Raw genomic sequence first — 19,319 nt, forward strand, 5'->3', positions numbered from 1 at the left:
GAATGATTTTCAACCATATTGCAGGAACCAGATATAACATTAAAACCGCAAGCAGTTTTAAATGGTGTTATTTCCGTTTAATGTAATTTTGTGCAGGGACTGTTCTAAACACGGGAAACACGTGGCATTTCACAGGCATACTACAGACACCCCCCAGGCACCATATTTAAAGTAATATTTCACTTTTTTTTTTTTCACTTTAATCGTCATTAAAATCAGTGCTCCCGCCAAAACGGCCGTTTTTAAAACTTTTTTTTGCATTGACCCATGTCCCCTGAGGCAGGAGTCAGGTCCCCAAACCCTTTTTAGGACAGTATCTTGCATATTAGCCGTTAAAATTAGCACTTTCCATTTCGAACGTTCGAGTCCCATAGACTTCAATGGGGTTCTAACGTTCGTAACGAACGCGGGGGCCGTTCGCAAGTTCTGGTGCGAACCGAACCGGGGGGTGTTCGGCTCATCCCTACTCCTACTAGCTTAGGGGGTGTATTTTTTCCATTATCTGTGCCCCTTGCTGATGATCATGTGCTGGTCAGAGCGGAGGGAATATTTATTCAGTTTCTGGTGCATGCCCATCCAGCTCTGCTCACATGTTCTGCCTTGGCTCAAGTCCCAGCCAGCCGCCTGCCTGCTTATCTTCTTGCCTTCACTGGCGGAGTGCTCTTCCTCCGCTCCCCACCTATTAGTGCCCGGGGCCAGAACAGTAAGACTAGACAGGCTGTGAGGCGGGCAGTGATGGGCAGATATATAGATTAATAAGAATGCGGCGCTACCTAAAAGTGCTAAAACTTATAAATAAATAATAATCCCAAAATCAATATAAATCAAATAATATCGACTAAATAAAACATGGATGAAGAATCCATACACTTTTTTGCATGAACTTTATTTATATATTTTTTGCAATTTTACCAGTCATCAGTGCACTTTATTTATGGACAATCACGTGTGTATATTGATTATTTAAATAGTCACTACATTTGTTTTTTTCACGGATTTTCACTTTATATATTTTTATATATTTTTTATATATATATATATATTTTTATATGCTTGTTTACATTTGGATTATCTATGCAAATTATTTCTATTTAATCACTGGATTGATAATTTTTCACGGATTTTTATTCACTAATTGTTGCACATTTATTGCATGCACGCGTATCTTAATTTGGATGATTTACATTGATTCATTTCTTATTATATCCATGTTTTATTTAGTCGATATTATTTGATTTATATTGATTTTGGGATTATTATTTATTTATAAGTTTTAGCACTTTTAGGTAGCGCCGCATTCTTATTAATCTATATACCTATTTTTTAGTGCAGAGATCACTGTTTTTATGCTGGCTGCTTCCTATGCGCATCAATTTTGTATTTTTTTATGACATATTAGGTGGAGCGCACTAGTTTACTCTTTACACAAGTGATGGGCAGATAGTCGCCAATTGCCGCCATTGCTAGGAAAAAAATAATTGTCCCTGGATTTCATTTTAAAAATCTGGTCACCTTACCCCATACTATATTAATTTTTTCTTAAAGTTTTAGTAAATACTAAGCATTAACCTTAATGCATTAGGACCCTTTCACATGGGAGGCCCAATCAGGTCCGCATGTCAGTTTTTTAGATGGAATGATCAGATGGATGGGTGTAAACAGGCTTGTGTCCATTTACACCCACCAACCCATGGGTCCAATCCAGTCTGCTCAAAAAAATAGAAGGGGGAACTGTTCTGTTGTGGTTCAGCAGATCGGATTGGAGGGTAGTTGGGTGTAAATGGACAGCAAAGTCCGTTTATACCTGGCTGTCCATAAAGTAGAGCAGGCTCTGTCCGTTCTGCGGAATCTGAGCAGACACAGATGTACACTCTGCTCCAATCAGCAGGGGATATGTGAGCAAATTCCCTGCTGATTGGGAAGCAGTCCATCCTGTGTGAAAAGGGCCTATGAGTAAAAAACTTCCCATTACCTTTTTGTGCCCCCCTTCCCCAATTGCTTACTTTTGATCTGTTGTTAGCACCACCAGTCTACACTGATATTCAGCAATTCCCCAATCTTTTGAGCTCGGTAGAAGGGTACTGAGAACAACTAAATGATAGGCTCCTGCTGGCCTCCATCAAATTGTTGGGAGGAGAGAGAAGGAGGGAACAGGGGCATGTCTTATTGGGCTCTGTGTGTGTCTATGGATGCACACATCACTGGCTGGGAATGCACAAACATGGGTATCTCCCATTAGCAGTCGGCTTTAAAAAAAAATGTAAACAACACAAACTATAACTAAAATTCATATAACTGTTTTTTTCCCCAAAACTTTAGATTCATCAAAGCCCACTAATATCAGTATATCCTGCCTTTCAAAATTGTTACAGGTAAGCAGGACTCCTTTATATAAATTGTATTCTCAACAGAAAATTACAGGCACATCATAATGGGCTAGGTAATATGCAATTTCACCCAAAACTGTGTAAATTTAGATTTAGAGTTGGAAAAAGTGTGAACATCTGCTGACTGATTCTCCATCAAGGAGATTTACTCTAGCTCTCTGTCCCCAAAGACAGAGCAATAGAGAATTGGAAATCCCCCAAAATGAAAGGTAAGTCCACCAATGACAATTGTTACTGAAACAGATATCTTCATTCAGACAATATCTCTCTTATGCCCCATACACACGGTTGGAAAAGGTCTGATCGGATTATATTGTCAGAAAATCCGATCGTGTGTGGGCTATATCTATAGCCACGTTTTAAGGTAAGCCTTTCATAATGTGCTAGTATGCAGTGCATACTAGCACATCATGACATTAACTTGCAGAGGAAAAGTTTATTTATTTTTTATTCAAAACTTTACTACAGGTAAATTCCGCTGGCTGGGCATTGTCCTGGGGAATATGTACCATAACAAAAAAAATCTGTTTGGGAGGAGCAGATGCAATGGGGTTATTTACTAAAGGCAAATCCACTTTGCACTACAAGTGCAAAGTGCACTTGAAATTGCACTGAAAGTGCATTTGGAAGTTCAGTCACTGTAGATCGGAGGGGGACATGCAAGGAAAAATTTTTTTTTGCATTTTAGCTTGCACGTGATTGGATAATAAAATCAGCAGAGCTTCCCCTCATTTCAGATCTACTCCTCAAATTTACAGCGACTGCGCTTCCAAGTGCTCTTTCAATGCAGTTTCAAGTGCACTTGTAGTGCAAAGTGGATTTGCCTTTCGTAAATAACCCCTATTGTCTTGTACATAATTAGTCCAGCCATTGAAAAAGTCTCACACATGTGGTATCCCTATATTTGGGAGGAGTAGCAGAATGTGTTTTGTGTTGCAATTATAAGTATACTCCAAAGGAATAGTCAGCACTGTGGAAAAAGAGAATATTTATGCAGCTAGCAAGTAAGGCGGTTTGCCATCCAAGTACTGACCCTACCTAGCTTCTGAAAAAAGTGCAATACTTAGGCAGCTAGCAAGTAAGGTAAGTATACAAACCCTAAAATAAAATGTGAAAACAAAAGTGCAGTGCCTAAGCGATCAAGAATGAGTATCTTATAATCGAAAAACAAAGGGTAAATAATATACTTATGACAAAAATAACCAACAATAACGTGACTTTTAAAAGTGCATAAAAAGTCCCACACACATGTGACTTATCACGCTTATTACGTTTTAGCTTGCACGTGATTGGATGATAAAATCAGCAGTGCTTCTCCTCATTTCAGATCTACCCCTTAGATTTAGAGCGACTGCACTTCCAAGTGCACTTGTAGTGCAAAGTGGATTTGCCTTTCGTAAAAAAAAAAAAAAAACATGTGTTGCTCCAAAACACCACCTTTGCACACTAACCAGCTATTAAGCTGCATCAAAAAGGCAGCAGACAGCGTCTTCAGCACACACAGGGTATCACAGTATGGGAATCTATCTGCAATGCAATCTTCCATTTGCACAGGGGGTGAGTGGGCCCATATTCAATATCCAGAGTATGGGTAGTACAGCGTTGGGTAGAAAGTGCAGGAAAGGAGTGCAGAGTGTACATCGGTGGGTAGTATGTGCAGGGAGAGGCGTTCAAAATGTATAGTAGTTGGTAGTATGTGCAAAGAGTGAGGAGTGAAGTATGTGGCAGTGGGTGGTAGTATGTGCAGGGAGATGGGTGTGGATTGTATGGAGGTGGGTAATATGTGAACTAGAGGTGTGCGGAGTATATAGCGGTGGATAGTATGTGCATGATGGTGTCAGTAGGGCAGTGGACATGTCAGTAGGTCTTAATTATTATTTTAATTATTGCTTTTTTTTACAATGACAATTTTTAGAAGGGCACAAATGGGGGACAGTCGGGGGTGATTGGTGCAGTGGGTGGGGGGCAGTTACAGCAAGGCTACTGTCAGAAGTCATGGGGCCCCTACAGCCTACCTGACAGGGCCACCAGCCCCACCCCTTACCCTACATACCTATTTAAAATAATGCAGCTTTATCTTCAAAGGGGACAAAAGGGAGCACTGGTGCTCAATCAGGGGAGATGGGGGGTCCTGATTCTTAGTGGGGAGAGATAGGGTGTTCTGGTGCTTACTGGGGAGAGATAGGGTCCTGGTGCTTAGGGAGGAGAGACAGGGGTATTGGTGCTTAGTGGGAAGAGATGGGAAGTCCGGTGCTTAGTGGCGGGGGGGGGGGGGTCCTGGTGCTTAGTGGGGGGACCCTGGTGCTTAGTAGGGAGAGATAGGGGCCCTGGTGCTTAGAGGGGAGAGATGAGGGTTCTGGTGCTTAGTGGGGAGAGATTGGGGTCCTTTTGCTTAGTAGGGAGAGATAGGGGTCCTGGTGCTTAGAGGGTAGAGATGAGGGTTCTGATGCTTAGTGGGTAGAGATTGGGGTCCTGGTGCTTAGTGGGGTATATGGGGGTCCTTGGGCTTAGTGAAGAGAGATGGGAGGTCCTGCTGCTTGGTGGGGAGATATGAAGGGTCCTAGTGATTAGCGGGGATATATGGGGGTCTTGGAGCTTAGTGGGGAAAGATGGGCGGTCTTGGAGCTTAGTAGGGAGAAATGGGGGGTCCTGGTGCTTAGTGGGGGCAGATTGGGGGGCACTGGCAGTCAGTGGGGAGAGGGGGCACTAGTGCTCCTTACCTGGCTTCCTGATCCATATGTAATCTTGTGTAGAAGAATGTGCCTCTCTCACTTTTCTTCTCAGCTGATTTTTGTAGTCTAAAGGGATGCCATGGATGCCAGTGCAGTGATAGTTTAGACAATCTCACAAAGAGCTGAAAGCAAAAGAAAACTTCCACTGCTCATTTCTCTGCCAAGCTTTTACTGATGACTCATCTATTGCAGAGCCCAGCAGAGAAAGCTGGTAGTGGTATTTCTTTGCTGGCACTTTTTGTTTACTTGGCTGAGCTGTCACTGCAGTGGCCTCCCCGGCATCCCTCCAGGCATGCCAGCCTGGCCACAAGAGCAGTGATACCAATGTCACTTCTCCTGTCAGCGGCGTTGCCTCCTTTTTCAAGTAGTTTTAATTTGTTACCTATTCTTTGCATTCTCTCCCTGCTGGGGGAAGGCTGTTTGACTTACTACTAAAGTAGTAAGCAGTAGAGCTTGTTCACTTAGCAAAGTGAATTTTCACTTTACTTAGTGATTGAGGTGAAGATGTGATGACATCATTCATTTACTGTGCAATCAAAAATCCTTTATTTTTCCCTTGCACATGATTGGATATTCTTTGTAAAGTGAATGTTCCCTTCACTTCATGTCAAACACTAAGCTAAGTGAAAATTCACTTTGCATAATGAACATGCTCTACCACATTAGAAAACCAACTGTTGTACAGTATCTTGGCCTTGGCCATCAATGATTTCTCTCCTGCCTACCTGTGCAATGGACTGCATGCTCATGCTGTCATGCAAATGTCATATTGGTTTCTGGCTGTACAATTTAACTAATACATCTGACTTGTTTCATGCAGTAATGTATGTAACAGTGTCATCCATGCTCTTCTAAGTACATTTCTTCTGTTGCACAGAAGCTTGTAGAATTTCACAGCAACAGTGCATGCAGATATTTATGTAGCACTGACCCCCGAAGGAGCTTGAATTGGGCCTGCACTCTACAGAGAAACCCCACTAACTTGGCTCAATCCCCTTGGCACAGCTGTGGTGCAATGTAATACAGTACAATATAAAACAATGAAAAGTACCTGTATTATACCCTCAGGATCCACTGGCTCCACCTGGTGGGGAAAACAGTATGCCCCACAACTGGATACTTAACCAGAAATATTGTTTACTGCAAAATATTTAAACAGGTGGTTACAGAAATTGTGCTGTCATCCCAACATAGGACGACGGCACAATATGGTCCAATATAAAACAATGTAAACTGTTTACTTATATATACATATATAGACCTGAGAGCTCCCCCTGCTTAAAAGCTATATGTGAGTACTTTATCCGGGGTCTACTTTTCTTCGCTACCTAAAGTCACTCCTTTGTATTTGTAATAGAAAATTCATGGAGGATTAGGCTGAAATGCTCCTGGTGCAACTCCAGTAACTTATTAACAACCGGTGGGCCGTAACCCGCTCACCAACTGGATCAGAGTTCCGCGTGATCACTCTGGTCCGATGACTCTAGTTTTCCTATGCGTCAGCTGGGCCAGATGCTCTGTATCGCTTCGCTGAATCAATCCGTTTCTCCGATCCTCCGCTGAGTGTCTCTGGACCTTCTTAATCCAGCCACCTTCTTTCAGGCTCCGTCCGGTCACCTCGCAAACAAACAGGCTGAAGCTCTGCTCTTGGAAGCCTCCCCACAGATCCGCACAGGCAGGCAGTGTGGTCCCAAGAGACCTAAAATGGCCGCTCAGGTCCCTTTTATCCCCTACCCAGCATGCACTGCGTAAAAGAGTGTACATGGGGAGCTCACACGGACTCCCAGGTAAGGGTCACAAGGTCAACCTTCAGAATCCAAACAAACAGTCGCTTCCTGTACAAGTCTTTAGGTTATTCTGAGGTAACAATAAACAGATGCGTTAGCCATATTTGGTCTCTAGATGGCTCTGGTATGAAACCACAATAATTTCTATAAACCTTACATTAAGCATACATAACCACATCAATAGGCAAGGATGTCAGCGCTACATTTATTATATTTTACTTTCATTTTGAATACGTTATTTTTCTTTGATTTTTTTTAGAAAGAAGTACCTTCTCTTCTTTCGGATCTGCAACGCTTGCTTTGTCTGTTCCAGCAAGGAAAGGTAAACAATTATGTTGTTTCACTTTGATTTTTCAGCTTTCATGTTGTATAGGTAAATATATATATATAAGTATAAGAAAGTGAACTGTAAATGAACACATGTATCCTCTTTCCCTCTGCGCTCATAGATAACTCAAAAGGGTAAAAGACCCATTGGCTTCTGCTATCAAATAAACGGTATAATAAAGATGCTAAAACTTCCAAAGAAAATACGTGTATTAGCAGCTCTAACATTAAATATAGTTCAATAATGTCCTTGGGTATAAACTCTTTAAGACAGCCACAATGTCCTTACAATCAAAACCAGGAAAGGTGAGTGATAAATAGTGTGGCAAGTCATCCAGGAAAACAAGGTTGTATAATGATTAGGGATGGATGAACGGTTCTGCCCAAGCATAAGTACGGGCCGAACTTTGGTTGTTCGGATGTTCTGCAAACACCGAACAATATGCAGTGTTTGGGGAAAATTCAGAACACTGTTAAAGTCTATGGGACATTAAAGTGGGGTACCCCCTAAAAAAAAAAAATTAAAAGTCAGCAGCTACAAATACTGCAGCTGCTGGCTTTTAATAATCGGACACTTACCTGTCCCGGGTTCCAGCGATGTGGGGGAACGAAGCCCCCCCCTCGCTCCCCGCTCCGCTCGCGGCGCCGTCATGCATACTGTGGGCACCCGGCTGTGGCTTCACAGCCGGGCACCCACTGCGCATGCGCGAGCGGCGCAGGGCGCCGTGATACGCCGTACAGTCACCTGGGACACGTGACAGGTCCCAGGTGAATGTGCGGCGTGAGGGGAAGTGATGTCACCAGCCCGGGCAATGAAGAAGGCAGACTACGAGGGACCCCCTAGCAACCGGTATTTAGAGGTGAGTAAAAATTTTTTTTTTTGCCAATTATTTTTTTTTGATTTTTTTTAAGAATTTTAAGTAGTTTTATTTTTTGGGGGGCAACTCCACTTTAACATGAAAAATCAAAAGTGTTCATTTTAAAGGCTTATATGCAAGTTATTGTCATAACATTTTTTTGGGGACCCGGGTCATGCCCCAGGGGACATGTATCAATGAGATTTTTTTTTTAAAACTGCCGTTTTTTCGGGAGCAGTGATTTTAATACTGCTTAAAGAAAAGCAATAAAAGTGAAATATTACTTTAAATTTCGTAGCTGGGGGTGTCTATAGTATTCATGTAAACGGGCACCTTTTTCCCGTGTTTAGAACAGTCCCTGCACAAAATGACATTTCTAAATGAAAAAAAGTAATTTAAAAGTACTAGTGGCTATAATGAATTGTCTATGGGAGAAATCAAAAGTAAAGAACTGTCACCTGCGAGGACGCTTCATATGACGGGTGACTCCCATGGAGGCGGATCGGTGGTGGTCTGCAGGTTTTTTATTTTGGTCCGTCGGTGGAGCAATAGAAGAAGATGAATGGACTTTGTGGGACATTTTTATTTTTTCATTTTTTAATAAAGGACTTGTCCCAAGCTGTGTTTTGTCTTTTATACCATTTTGACACTTTTTTTGTGAAATAGTAGGGGTACATTTGTACCCCATTACCATTTCACACGGGGGGCAGGCCAGGATCTGGGGGTCTCCAGATTCCAATAAGCCCCCCGCCCGCAGACCCCCACAACCACCGGGCAAGGGTTGTGGGGATGAGGCCCATGTCTCCATCAACATGGGGACAAGGTGCTTTGGGGGGCATGAATCTAATGCTCTATAGTTTTCATTTACAAGTTGTGGTTAAACATTATTAATTATTTTAGGTATATAATATATACTGTTAAACACTGCCAGTAAACTGCAGTCCTTTAGATCCCTAGCATCCAACTGAGGAAATAACTTTTTTTTTTCCACTACATGGCCAAGATGGCTTTCATAAAGAATGTAAATGTTAGCGGTAACATAAACCAAATATTTTTAAGTGTTATTTTTAATAACTACAGTGTAAATAACAGGCATGCTTCAATGACACAATGTTTTGTATGAAAGCTATATAATGGTTTTAAGGAAGAAAACTTCTATTTAATATTCCATACAGGATGAACACAATGAAGCACTGTACAAAGACTTTCTGAAACAGCTGAATATGGTTCTTGTAAGTAGACTTTGTTATAGTCAACAGATGAAATATAATTTTATACAGTAGGTGGCCTTTCTAATTTTTTCCTACTTCTTTCCTTGCTGACATAATATTCACATGACTTTGTTGATAAAAAGATAGGAAATGTCAACAAAATGTCAAATTTTTCTTGATATGTTAGTGAAGTCAAAACTCTCAGTTTTGCTCATACCTATGAGTAAACAAAAACTGTAACCTCATAATACATTATTTCATTATATGTAAAGAAAAAATCTAATTCATTGGTTAACCACTTGCTGCCTGCCCTATAGGCAAATGACGGCTGCAAAGTGGTTTCAAAATCCTGACCGGACATCAAAGCACATCCTCAGGATTTTGAGCCGCTGCGTGCCCCCGGGGGCATGTATCACGGCGATCATTGTTGCGGGGTGTCAGTCTGACACCCTGCAACTACGATACCAGTAAAGAGTCTTTGACGGAAACTCTTTAACACGTGATCAGCGTTGTCCAATCACGGCTGATCACAGTGTAAATAAGAAGAGCCGGTGATCGGCTTTTCCTCACTTGCATCTGTCAGACACGAGTAGAGGACAGCCAATCGGCTGCTCCTCTGACAGGGAAGGTCTGTGCTGATCGATTATCAGCACAGCCCCCCTGAGGATGCCCACACTGGACCACCAGGGATGCCACCAGACCACTAAGGATGGCCAGCACCAGGTATGCCACTATATATATATATATATATATATATATATATATATATATATATATATATATATATATATATATATATATATATAGTATAAAGAAGATAAGAATTAAAGATTGCTCGCAGAGAAGATATAGATGGATACGCAGAAATAAAAGAAGAAACCCAAGATAAAAAAAAAATTGAAAAAGCATAGATAAAGCCCCACTATTTTTTTTTTTTCAACTCTTCCTCCTACCCACCTCTAACCCATTTTATTAGACTTTTCCTCCCTTACCTTTTGAAGCCATGTATACTTACTTAAAGAGTAAGAGGGCCGGTTTAAAAAAAAAAAAATTTAAGTCAGCAGCTGCAAACACTGTAGCTGCTGACTTAATAAGCACACTTACCTGTCCAGGGCGCCCGCGATGTCGGCCTCCCGAGGCCGACCCGTCCCTCGGCTCTCGGGTCCCGGCGCCGCCATTCTATCTAAGGGAAACAGGCAGTGGAGCCTTGCGGCTTCACTGCCCGTTTCCTACTGCGCATGTGCGAGTCGCGCAGCGCTTTGTGAATGGGGCACGCTGTGTTCTGGAATACACAGAGTTTTTATCTCTGGTCTAGAAATGTGTATGTAAAAATCTACTATTTAAATGCAAAAGCTTATCTTTCTCTAAATGTTAAATTTCTCCTTCAGATTATTTTGAAACCTTTTTTGTGTTAATTATGTTTTCAATTTATGAGGCAGCACAAAGGAGCCAATTTTAACAGTAATGATAACACAAGACACAAAAAATGTCATACAACAAATTTTATTGGATAATTTTATGGTGTCATAACCTTAGCAGAATACCAAATGACATAATAAATGAAAATACAGTCATCCTTGCTTAACATGAAACATCCAATATAAATACAATCACGTTGTCCATCCAGATATACTGGACGACTAAGCCCCCACTAAATGAACACCATGACAAAGAGTTTAAGGAAAAAAGGAGGGGCTGGGGGGAGTAGCGATCTGGTCCTGGAGACTGAGCTATAAACCAATTACAGGCTGTTGCTAGGGGAGAAACCCTACCTCCACCAATATCTACCCTGCAATAGAGCAGATAGATAACTATGACCCTTTGTACTGTCCCATGGGGTCCCGCTGACCGCTAGGGACCCATGCATTCTACTTGATTTCTGGTATTTCTCTCTTCTTTCATGTACCAGTTTGAAATGCATACAATTTTTAGCGCAGAATATCCAGTTCATGCAACAAACCTTGCAGATACAAACACATGATAGATATATTCCCTACAATATACCAAAATATTTAAGTCACCAATCAATTTTTATATTTTTATATTGTCTTTCAGAAAGAAGGTGGCTGTTCTCTTGATGAAGTTCTAGGTACAACAAATATTCTGGTATGTAGTATATTTGCTATTTATTTATTTTTCTCCATAATACATAGGATGAACAACAGTGTTCCATTGCTTAGTGCTATCAAGATGAACCACAGAATTTATAGAAAGCCAAGATGGTATAAGGAGATGTGATTTGCAGTTTTGACTCTTAACATTGTAGGATAAGGAAGCCAAGAACTGATTGATTCACCTCCTGGCTGGCAGCTTAATATTCCACTGCAAAAATCTGGTGCAGTTCAGCATAGAAACCAATCAGCTTCCAGTTTTTTTTTTTTCATTGAACAAGCTGAAGTTAGAAGCTGATTGGCTATCATGCAGAGCTGCAACAAATTCCACACTCTCCAATCTTAATAAATCAACCCCACTGATGCAATCATGAGGCTGTGCTGAGTAAATAGATACCTAACATGTTAAGCCTTAAAATTGTATGCCCCTGTGCCAAACGTCAAATCCCTAAATTATCCACAGGTGATCCTTTAAAATCCCCTACATGTCATCAGTTTAGATTAAGCCATGAAAAATGGGCCACACATTATTGCTTGCACTCTGGTTATATGTTACATGTGCAGCACAATCATCACAACATTTTTGTATAACTGGTGTGTTTATGCACTTATGTGCATGTATTTGGGAGTTGGGGGTTCTAATTCTCTTGTGGAGGTTTTCATTTTTGGGTGTTACTTTCATTTTTGGGTGTTACTTTCATTTTTTAAATTTTTTGAATTTTTAAAATATTTTATATTTTTTTAATCACAACTTTTCAGTTAAGGCACCCCTTAAAAATTATGGACAGCCTTGAGGCACCTTTTAAAAATGATGGACAATTTCAAGACACAACAATGTATGTCAGAAGAATGGCATAGACAGGCAAATTGGCATACAGGTACATCCATTTAAAATTGCCCCTGTGCCATCGAGTGTGCCACCGGCAGTGCGTACATGTGCTGGTCAGGACCTCCGTGAGTCTGACCACAGGTCCCACGGACTCGATCGCCACTGGGATACCCGCGATCGTAAATAGCATCTCCCCGTTCTGCCTAGCAACAAGTGACACTGATCTCTGCTCCCTGTGATTTAGAGCAGAGATCAGTGTTCTGTAAATCACAGCCACGCCACCCACAGTTATAAACATGCTCCTAGGACACACTTAACCCCTACACTGCCACCTCCTGGTTAACCCCTTCACTGCCAGTGTAATTTACCCAGGAATCAGTGCATTTGCATAGCACTGATTGATGTATAAATGACAATGGTCCTAAAAATGTGTCAAAAATGTCCAATGTGTCCGCCATAATGTTGCAGTCACAATAAAAATCGCTGATCGCCGCCATTACTAGTAAAAAAAAAATTTTATAAAAATGCCATAAAACCATCCCCCATAAATGCTATAATTTTTGTGCCAACCAATCAAAAATATGTAGAAGAATATGTATCGGCCTAAACTGAGGAAAAAAATGTTTTTTTTATATATTTTTGGGGGATATTTATTATAGCAAAAAGTAAAAAATAATGTGTTTTTTTCAAAATTGTTGCTCTTTTTTTGTTTATAGCGCAAAAAATAAAAACCGCAGAGGTGATCAAATATCACCAAAAGAAAGGTCTATTTGTGGGGAAAAAAGGACGTCAATTTTGTTTGGGAGCCACGTCGCACGACCGCACAATTGTCAGTTAAAGTGTCACAGTGCCGAATCACAAAAAGTGCTCTGGTCTTAAGCTAGTAAAATGGTCCGCGACTTAAGTGGTTAAAACGTATGGAAAGTCTTGAGACACCACATTCTAAAATGTAAAAACTATTCTAATAGTTTGCTTAATGCAGCAATATCCACACAAGTAGGGCGACCAACATTAAAGGTGATTTGTTCTTCCAAAGCAAATACACTTACAAACTGGTACTGACTAGTATTCCAATGTTCCTCAATTTTTCTCCATCACTCAGCTTGTGTCCTCAAGAAGTTTGTAATGGTGCCCAATGAAAACACGTGGCTTTATGCAACTAAAAGGCAGCTTTATCCACACGCCGGACTGTATAAAATTTTGGGGCCATTTTTAGGCGATTTGCCAAGGCACACCTGAAGAAACCTCAAGGCACCCTGTTTGAAAAAGGCTGGTCTTGGGAGAGTAGATGAAATTGACGCTAAGTGACTAAGAAGTAACTAAGAAATTAAAGCCTAACTACTGCTAAAACTTTCTAAGCCATTACAGATCATTGTTCTGATTTTGGGATAATGGTTTTGGAAAAATGAATTAAAGATTATCATTGTAAGAACCCTATCAGTGTTAAATGGTTTGTCCCATCCATCTTACTTCCACTTTTGCTGCACAGCTTGGTCTGTTATAAGAAGTTGCAAAAAAAAATATCAGGGGCACCAGGAAAAAAAACTGTTACAGGAGAAAGCGTACTGTAGGTAGTCAGAGCTAAGTCAAATGTGTATTTTTAGAGCTTTATCACATGACACAATGAATATGAACACTACTGTGATACACTTATTGTATGTCTTATAGGATTATATGTACATTTTCATTTGTAATGTTTATCTTTTTAAAAATGTAGGAACAAATTACAGACAATGCAGGAAAAATTGCCGATAGACTGGTTTATGAAATCCTCAAAATTGCGGTAAATTTCCAAAATCTATTAATATTTAAGACATACTCTTTAGCATATTTAAGTTTACTGTTCTGTGTAAAACAATTTCTAAATTTTGACCATCTATTCTTAAAAGATAAATAAGTAAACAATAGACAGTTTATTGACTAAATAACAACAGTTTTATATAATGTCCATGCGACCTAGAAAGCACTCTAGTTGGGGCTACAGCCATTGTAAGGCATTCTGTGATCTGAATATTCATCATGGGTGAGAATCATAAGAATAGGATGATCTTGGATGGTTTTGGAAAATAATTTTGTTTGCACAAAGATGCAAATGGTAACAGTTGGAAATCTCTGCTCTGCAGATTTATTGGTTGGGATTCCAGTAGGTGTTTTAAACACCTTGTAAACACCTTGTAAACACAAGGTCACTGGCAACTTGCTAGCAAATTTGACTACTTTACAAAAGTTAATTCCTTAGATTTAAAGATTAATTACACTCTCTTCTTCCATGGTATATCCTTCTTCCCTTCTGAAAGTATCTACTTAAAATGCTTGTGAAGCAAAATTATTTTCTCTTTAAAATAAAAAAATAACAGAGTAGCCCCAATCCTCCTCATCTAGGGTCACCCACAGGCCTCTTTCCCACCTTTCCGAGTGCACTAGTGTGGTCTTAATCCTTAGCTGGGCTCTGCCCCCTGCTCCCTCCTCACAGGCTGCGATTGACAGCAGCAGGAGCCAATGGCTCCCACTGCTGCCTTTATGGTCAGTGAGGAGAGAGAGAGAGAGAGAGGAAAGAGCCACTACTCTTGGGCACAGCACTGAAACAAGATTGGATTCAAGTAAGTATTTAGAGGGGGCTGTGGAAAGCTGATCATAGAAGACTTATTTACCTTAATGCAGAGAATAAATTAAGGTAGAAAACCCTTTTCCCGTACAATCATTTTAAGGTCTCTTCTTAATGTTTGAATTAGCTGCTGGGGAAGGAGCAAAGGGGAAGGCTATAGAGTGTTACTTGAATGACAACCCTTAGGGTCCTTTCACACGGGGCGGATCAGTGATGATCCGCCCCATGGATATCCGCTTGCTCAGCAGGGATCGCTCCGTCGATCCCCACTGAGCAGGAAGATGACAGGTCCATCTCTGCACACTGTGCAGGGATGGACCTGTCAGAGCGCCGCTCTCCCCTATGGGAGATTGGGTGATGACGAAAGGCAGTGTCCGTCGTCACCCGATCCGATCCGATGACAGATGGAAAAGTAGTTTTTTCCTCAGATCAGAGCAGATAGGATGTCAACGCTGACATCCGACGCTCTGTAGACCACTATAGAGCATCCGTTCAGGTCCGCCTGAAAAACTGACAGGCGGACCTGAATGGATCGGCCATGTGAAAGAGGCTTTAGTCTGCTTGGGCTGTTGACTTACTGTATATATATATATATATATATATATATATAAAGACTGCAGCACCTTGCATCCATATGTGGGCTTTAGGATGTCAACAAGTGAGGTGTTTATTGATAAATAACATGTCAAAATACATTAATAACACATGCCATATAGTCTTATGGAAAGGTAGTTGTTAAAGTGAATGGGCTGGAGACCAGGTACCTTTAAATACCATCATAATGTCTAGTAATAATCTGGTCCAGGTATGTGTCACAAACATGATAATGAATTTATCTTACAGCATGATGCAGTCTTCTGTTTTGAATACAGTATCTGTGGGATACATATGGGATACAAATTTTCTAGAAGCATTTAAACACAATTGTGCATCTAAATAAAGACAGCACATTTCTGTATTTTTTTAATACCTTGATGATTCCCACCTCAATGAACTGAGTTTATTTCAAAGACATTAACAATATATAAAATGCAGTACAAAAACGTAATATTTGGGCCTATTAGAAAAGTCACACATTAATAAATATGTCAAACGTGCATTTATCATACATTATATACCCTGTTTTGGCATGCGCTATTTGGAACACTGGTATTTGTCAATAAAGATCATATTTTTTAAGTTATTGTTTTTTCATACATTTAAGTAAACTGTTTCATATCATAAAATATATGTCTTGTTTTTTTTTTTTTCTTCTTCAGGATAATCTAAAGATTACAGGCAAACTGTTAAATGTTTTTTGCAAGCTACTGGTAAGTCAAATTCTACACTTTTATACCATGGAATATCCATAAATCACTGAGTTACAGATGACCAAATATTTAATTGTGCTTACATACTGATTGATTTAACCATTATCTTAATATTAAACATGATTATTAACTATTTTGCGGTTTAACTCAACTTAACTTAACTGTGGAATACAAGATGTTCATCTTTAATTTTTTCAATTAAAGATGTAAATGACAATATAACAGAACCATATTAAAAGGTTAGGGATCTTACATTTTTCAATACCTCAATGAATTGTGTAGCCACTCTTGCTCAGCATTTCACAGCTAGCAGATCCGAACCCTTTAGGAACTGCTAGGTATCCACAATGATCTCTTCTAAACCACCAGTGCATAGGATGAGCAGAACGATTTCAGTTAAACCAATTTATGCGGTAGCTTTGCTTGAATAAAAACTCTACTATTTTCTCTATTAAAGGGTTCTATGTATTTGTGTTTTTTTACTCATGTTTTTGTGTACTGTATTTCATTGTTATTAATGTATTGTCACTTAAATTTTTTTTCACTGTCTGTTTTTTGCTTTCTGTGAAAAAAACATAAAATAATGAGGTTGACAAGTGCAAAAGAACAGATCCAGGACAGTTGAAAGGACCTTCCCTAATCCATACAAGCTATTTAAAGTGAATGTAAATGTAACATTTTTATTTAAAAAAAAATAACAAATATGTCATACTTACTTGCTCTGTGCAGTGGTTTTGAACAGAGCAGCCCTGATCCTCCTTTTCTGGGGTCCTCCCCCCCACTATGGGCCCCCCCGGCCAAGTGCCCCCATAGCAAAAAATGGCGTGGGGGTCCCCCTCAAAATCTATACCAGACCCTTATTTGAGCAGGCCTCAGGAAAAAGGGGGGATGAGAGAGCACCTATCCCTCCTGAACCATACCAGGCCACATGTCCTCAACATGGGGAGGGTGCTTTTGGGTCCCCCCAAAACACCCTGTCCCCATGTTTATGGGGACAAGGGCCTCTTCCCCACAACCCTTGCTCAGTAGTTGTGGGGGGGCCTCCATGGCATTTTTTTTACATATTGGCTTGGGTTTCCCCTTAAAATCCATACCTGAGACCTGAAGGGCCTGGTATAGAGTTGGAGGGGACCCCATGGCATTTTTTTTTCCATTTTAGCACGGGGTTCTCCTTAATATCCATACCAAACCTGAAGGGCCTGTTATGGATTTTGGGGAGGACCCCCCACATATTTTTATTTTACATTTTGGCACAGGGTTTCCCTTAATATTCATACCAGACCTAAAGGCTCTGGTAATGGACTGGAGGGTGAACACACACTGTTTTTTTAATGATTTTTATCATCCAATACATTACAACCACGAGCAGTTTTATATGACTTTTTTACTTTAGAAATGTAATTTTGTTGTAGTACTGTAATGAAATTGGGAAAGATGCGCTACTTTACTGGCATACTAAGGAGACCCCCCCCCCCGCACGATATTTAAAGGAATATTTCATTTTTATTGTTTCACTTTAAGCATTATTAAAAGCACTGCTCCTAAAAAAAACTGCAGTTTTCAAACATTTTTGCATTGATACATGTCTCCTGGGGCAGTACCCAGGTTCCCATACACTTTTTATGACAATAACTTGCATATAATCCTTTAAAATTAATACTTTTGATTTTTCACATCGTGTCCCGTAGACCTTAACTGTGTTCACAGTAATTTTTTACCCGTTTGCATGTTCTGCTGTGAACCGAACCCGGGGGTGTTAGGCTCATCCCTACTGGTAAGTTTAGGGGAAATTATCAAAACTGGGGCACCAGAATCTGGAGCAGCTGTCAACATCTATTTTTCATTTTAAAAGCTTACCTGAACAAGATGAATTTACAAGCTGACTTGTTATTATATGCAGCTGCTCAATATTCTGGCTGTTCCAGTTTTAATAAATCCACCATATTGTATGTGAAATATTTTGTAGTAAAATGTTGCTGCAATCACGAGATGTTTTTTTTAAACACCATACTTACACAGAATAAGAGGAACCAGTTACATGGGCCAACATCACTTCCATGTCATAACATTTCATATGTACCTAGGAAAATTTGCTCAAGGCATTCAGGTACACAGAAAACAAATATTCACTTCATTACAAGCATGAAATTCACAATTTGCCCAATTAAAAACACCTTATAATCAATGTGCCCACACAGGTGAGTGTTTTAAAGTATCATGAATAATGCTTTTAGAGTACATCATGTTTGAGCACGCAAGACCTCCAGGCATTCTAAACCTGCCTCACAATTATACCAGCATTTTAATTAATTAATAAGGCCACAATCTGTATAGATGTTTTTTAACAATATTGTATTCAAATCATGGAACAATGTAATATATTAATGTTTTCATTATTAAATCTATTTTTTGAATCTAGGGAAAGACACTTACTGGTCTGAGCAAAGTCCTGGTAAGTACTTGCAGCCAATAACATATAATATCTGAAAAAATGTAACAAGATTTTTTTTTTACCATATTTAAATGGCAAGTGCTAGTCAATGTTTTCTATAATAGTAATGTCCTGCTTGAGACCTATGATTTGCATCCTAATCATCACTGGATATTTTTTTTTTCTTCACCTTTAACGGGCCTGAAAGTCATGGGTAGACTGCAAAGGCAAAAAGCTGAACTGGGATGATCTCTCATGTATTGCCTTACGATTGGGCTGATTTTTCCTACATTAGACTACAAACTGTAAGATATATTAGTACATTATCCACAAAAAAAAAAAAATGGAAAAAATATGTATATATTTTCAACAGCAATTAGGTGGGTAATTCCTGGATTTCTTTTTTATTTTTCACAGTTGCTTAAGTTATATGCAATTTGATGTCATCATTCATTAAAATTGACTTTAGGCTAAATCCAAATAAGCTTATATGTCAATAAAATGAGTTTGGTAGTTTTCAGATATACAGGATAAATAATGAATTTTGAGATTGCAGTGCACACATAACTACTGTGCCCAAAAGTTTTTTTTGTTATTTTTTTTATATTTTAGACCAACATAAATCTGAATCTTGATTTGGGCTTGAAAGGAATCGGTGGGCTTTTAGGATGATGAGAAGAATTCAGACTGGTTGTCACCCAGTGACACAAATGTAAGAAACATTAAATTTTT

At 39.7% G+C, this 19,319-nt stretch overlaps 1 protein-coding gene across 1 annotated transcript in view; it reads left to right on the top strand.

Annotated features, from left to right (window-relative positions):
• The window catches only part of LOC143960867 (uncharacterized), a 54,264-nt gene that overhangs the window by 15,945 nt on the left and 19,000 nt on the right, over positions 1–19,319 (top strand). The window contains exons 3-10 of the mRNA XM_077469828.1: positions 2,320–2,372; positions 7,166–7,228; positions 9,266–9,322; positions 11,357–11,407; positions 13,959–14,024; positions 16,106–16,156; positions 18,576–18,608; positions 19,200–19,299. Coding sequence (XP_077325954.1) covers positions 2,320–2,372; positions 7,166–7,228; positions 9,266–9,322; positions 11,357–11,407; positions 13,959–14,024; positions 16,106–16,156; positions 18,576–18,608; positions 19,200–19,259 — 434 coding nt within the window. The 3' untranslated portion in view covers positions 19,260–19,299. The remainder of the gene's footprint in view (positions 1–2,319; positions 2,373–7,165; positions 7,229–9,265; positions 9,323–11,356; positions 11,408–13,958; positions 14,025–16,105; positions 16,157–18,575; positions 18,609–19,199; positions 19,300–19,319) is intronic.

The sequence above is a fragment of the Lithobates pipiens genome, unplaced genomic scaffold (genome assembly GCF_037356315.1).
Source record: "Lithobates pipiens isolate NorthernLeopardFrog02 unplaced genomic scaffold, aLitPip1_a1.2 Scaffold_8, whole genome shotgun sequence".
In the NCBI taxonomy this organism is placed as follows: domain Eukaryota; kingdom Metazoa; phylum Chordata; class Amphibia; order Anura; family Ranidae; genus Lithobates; species Lithobates pipiens.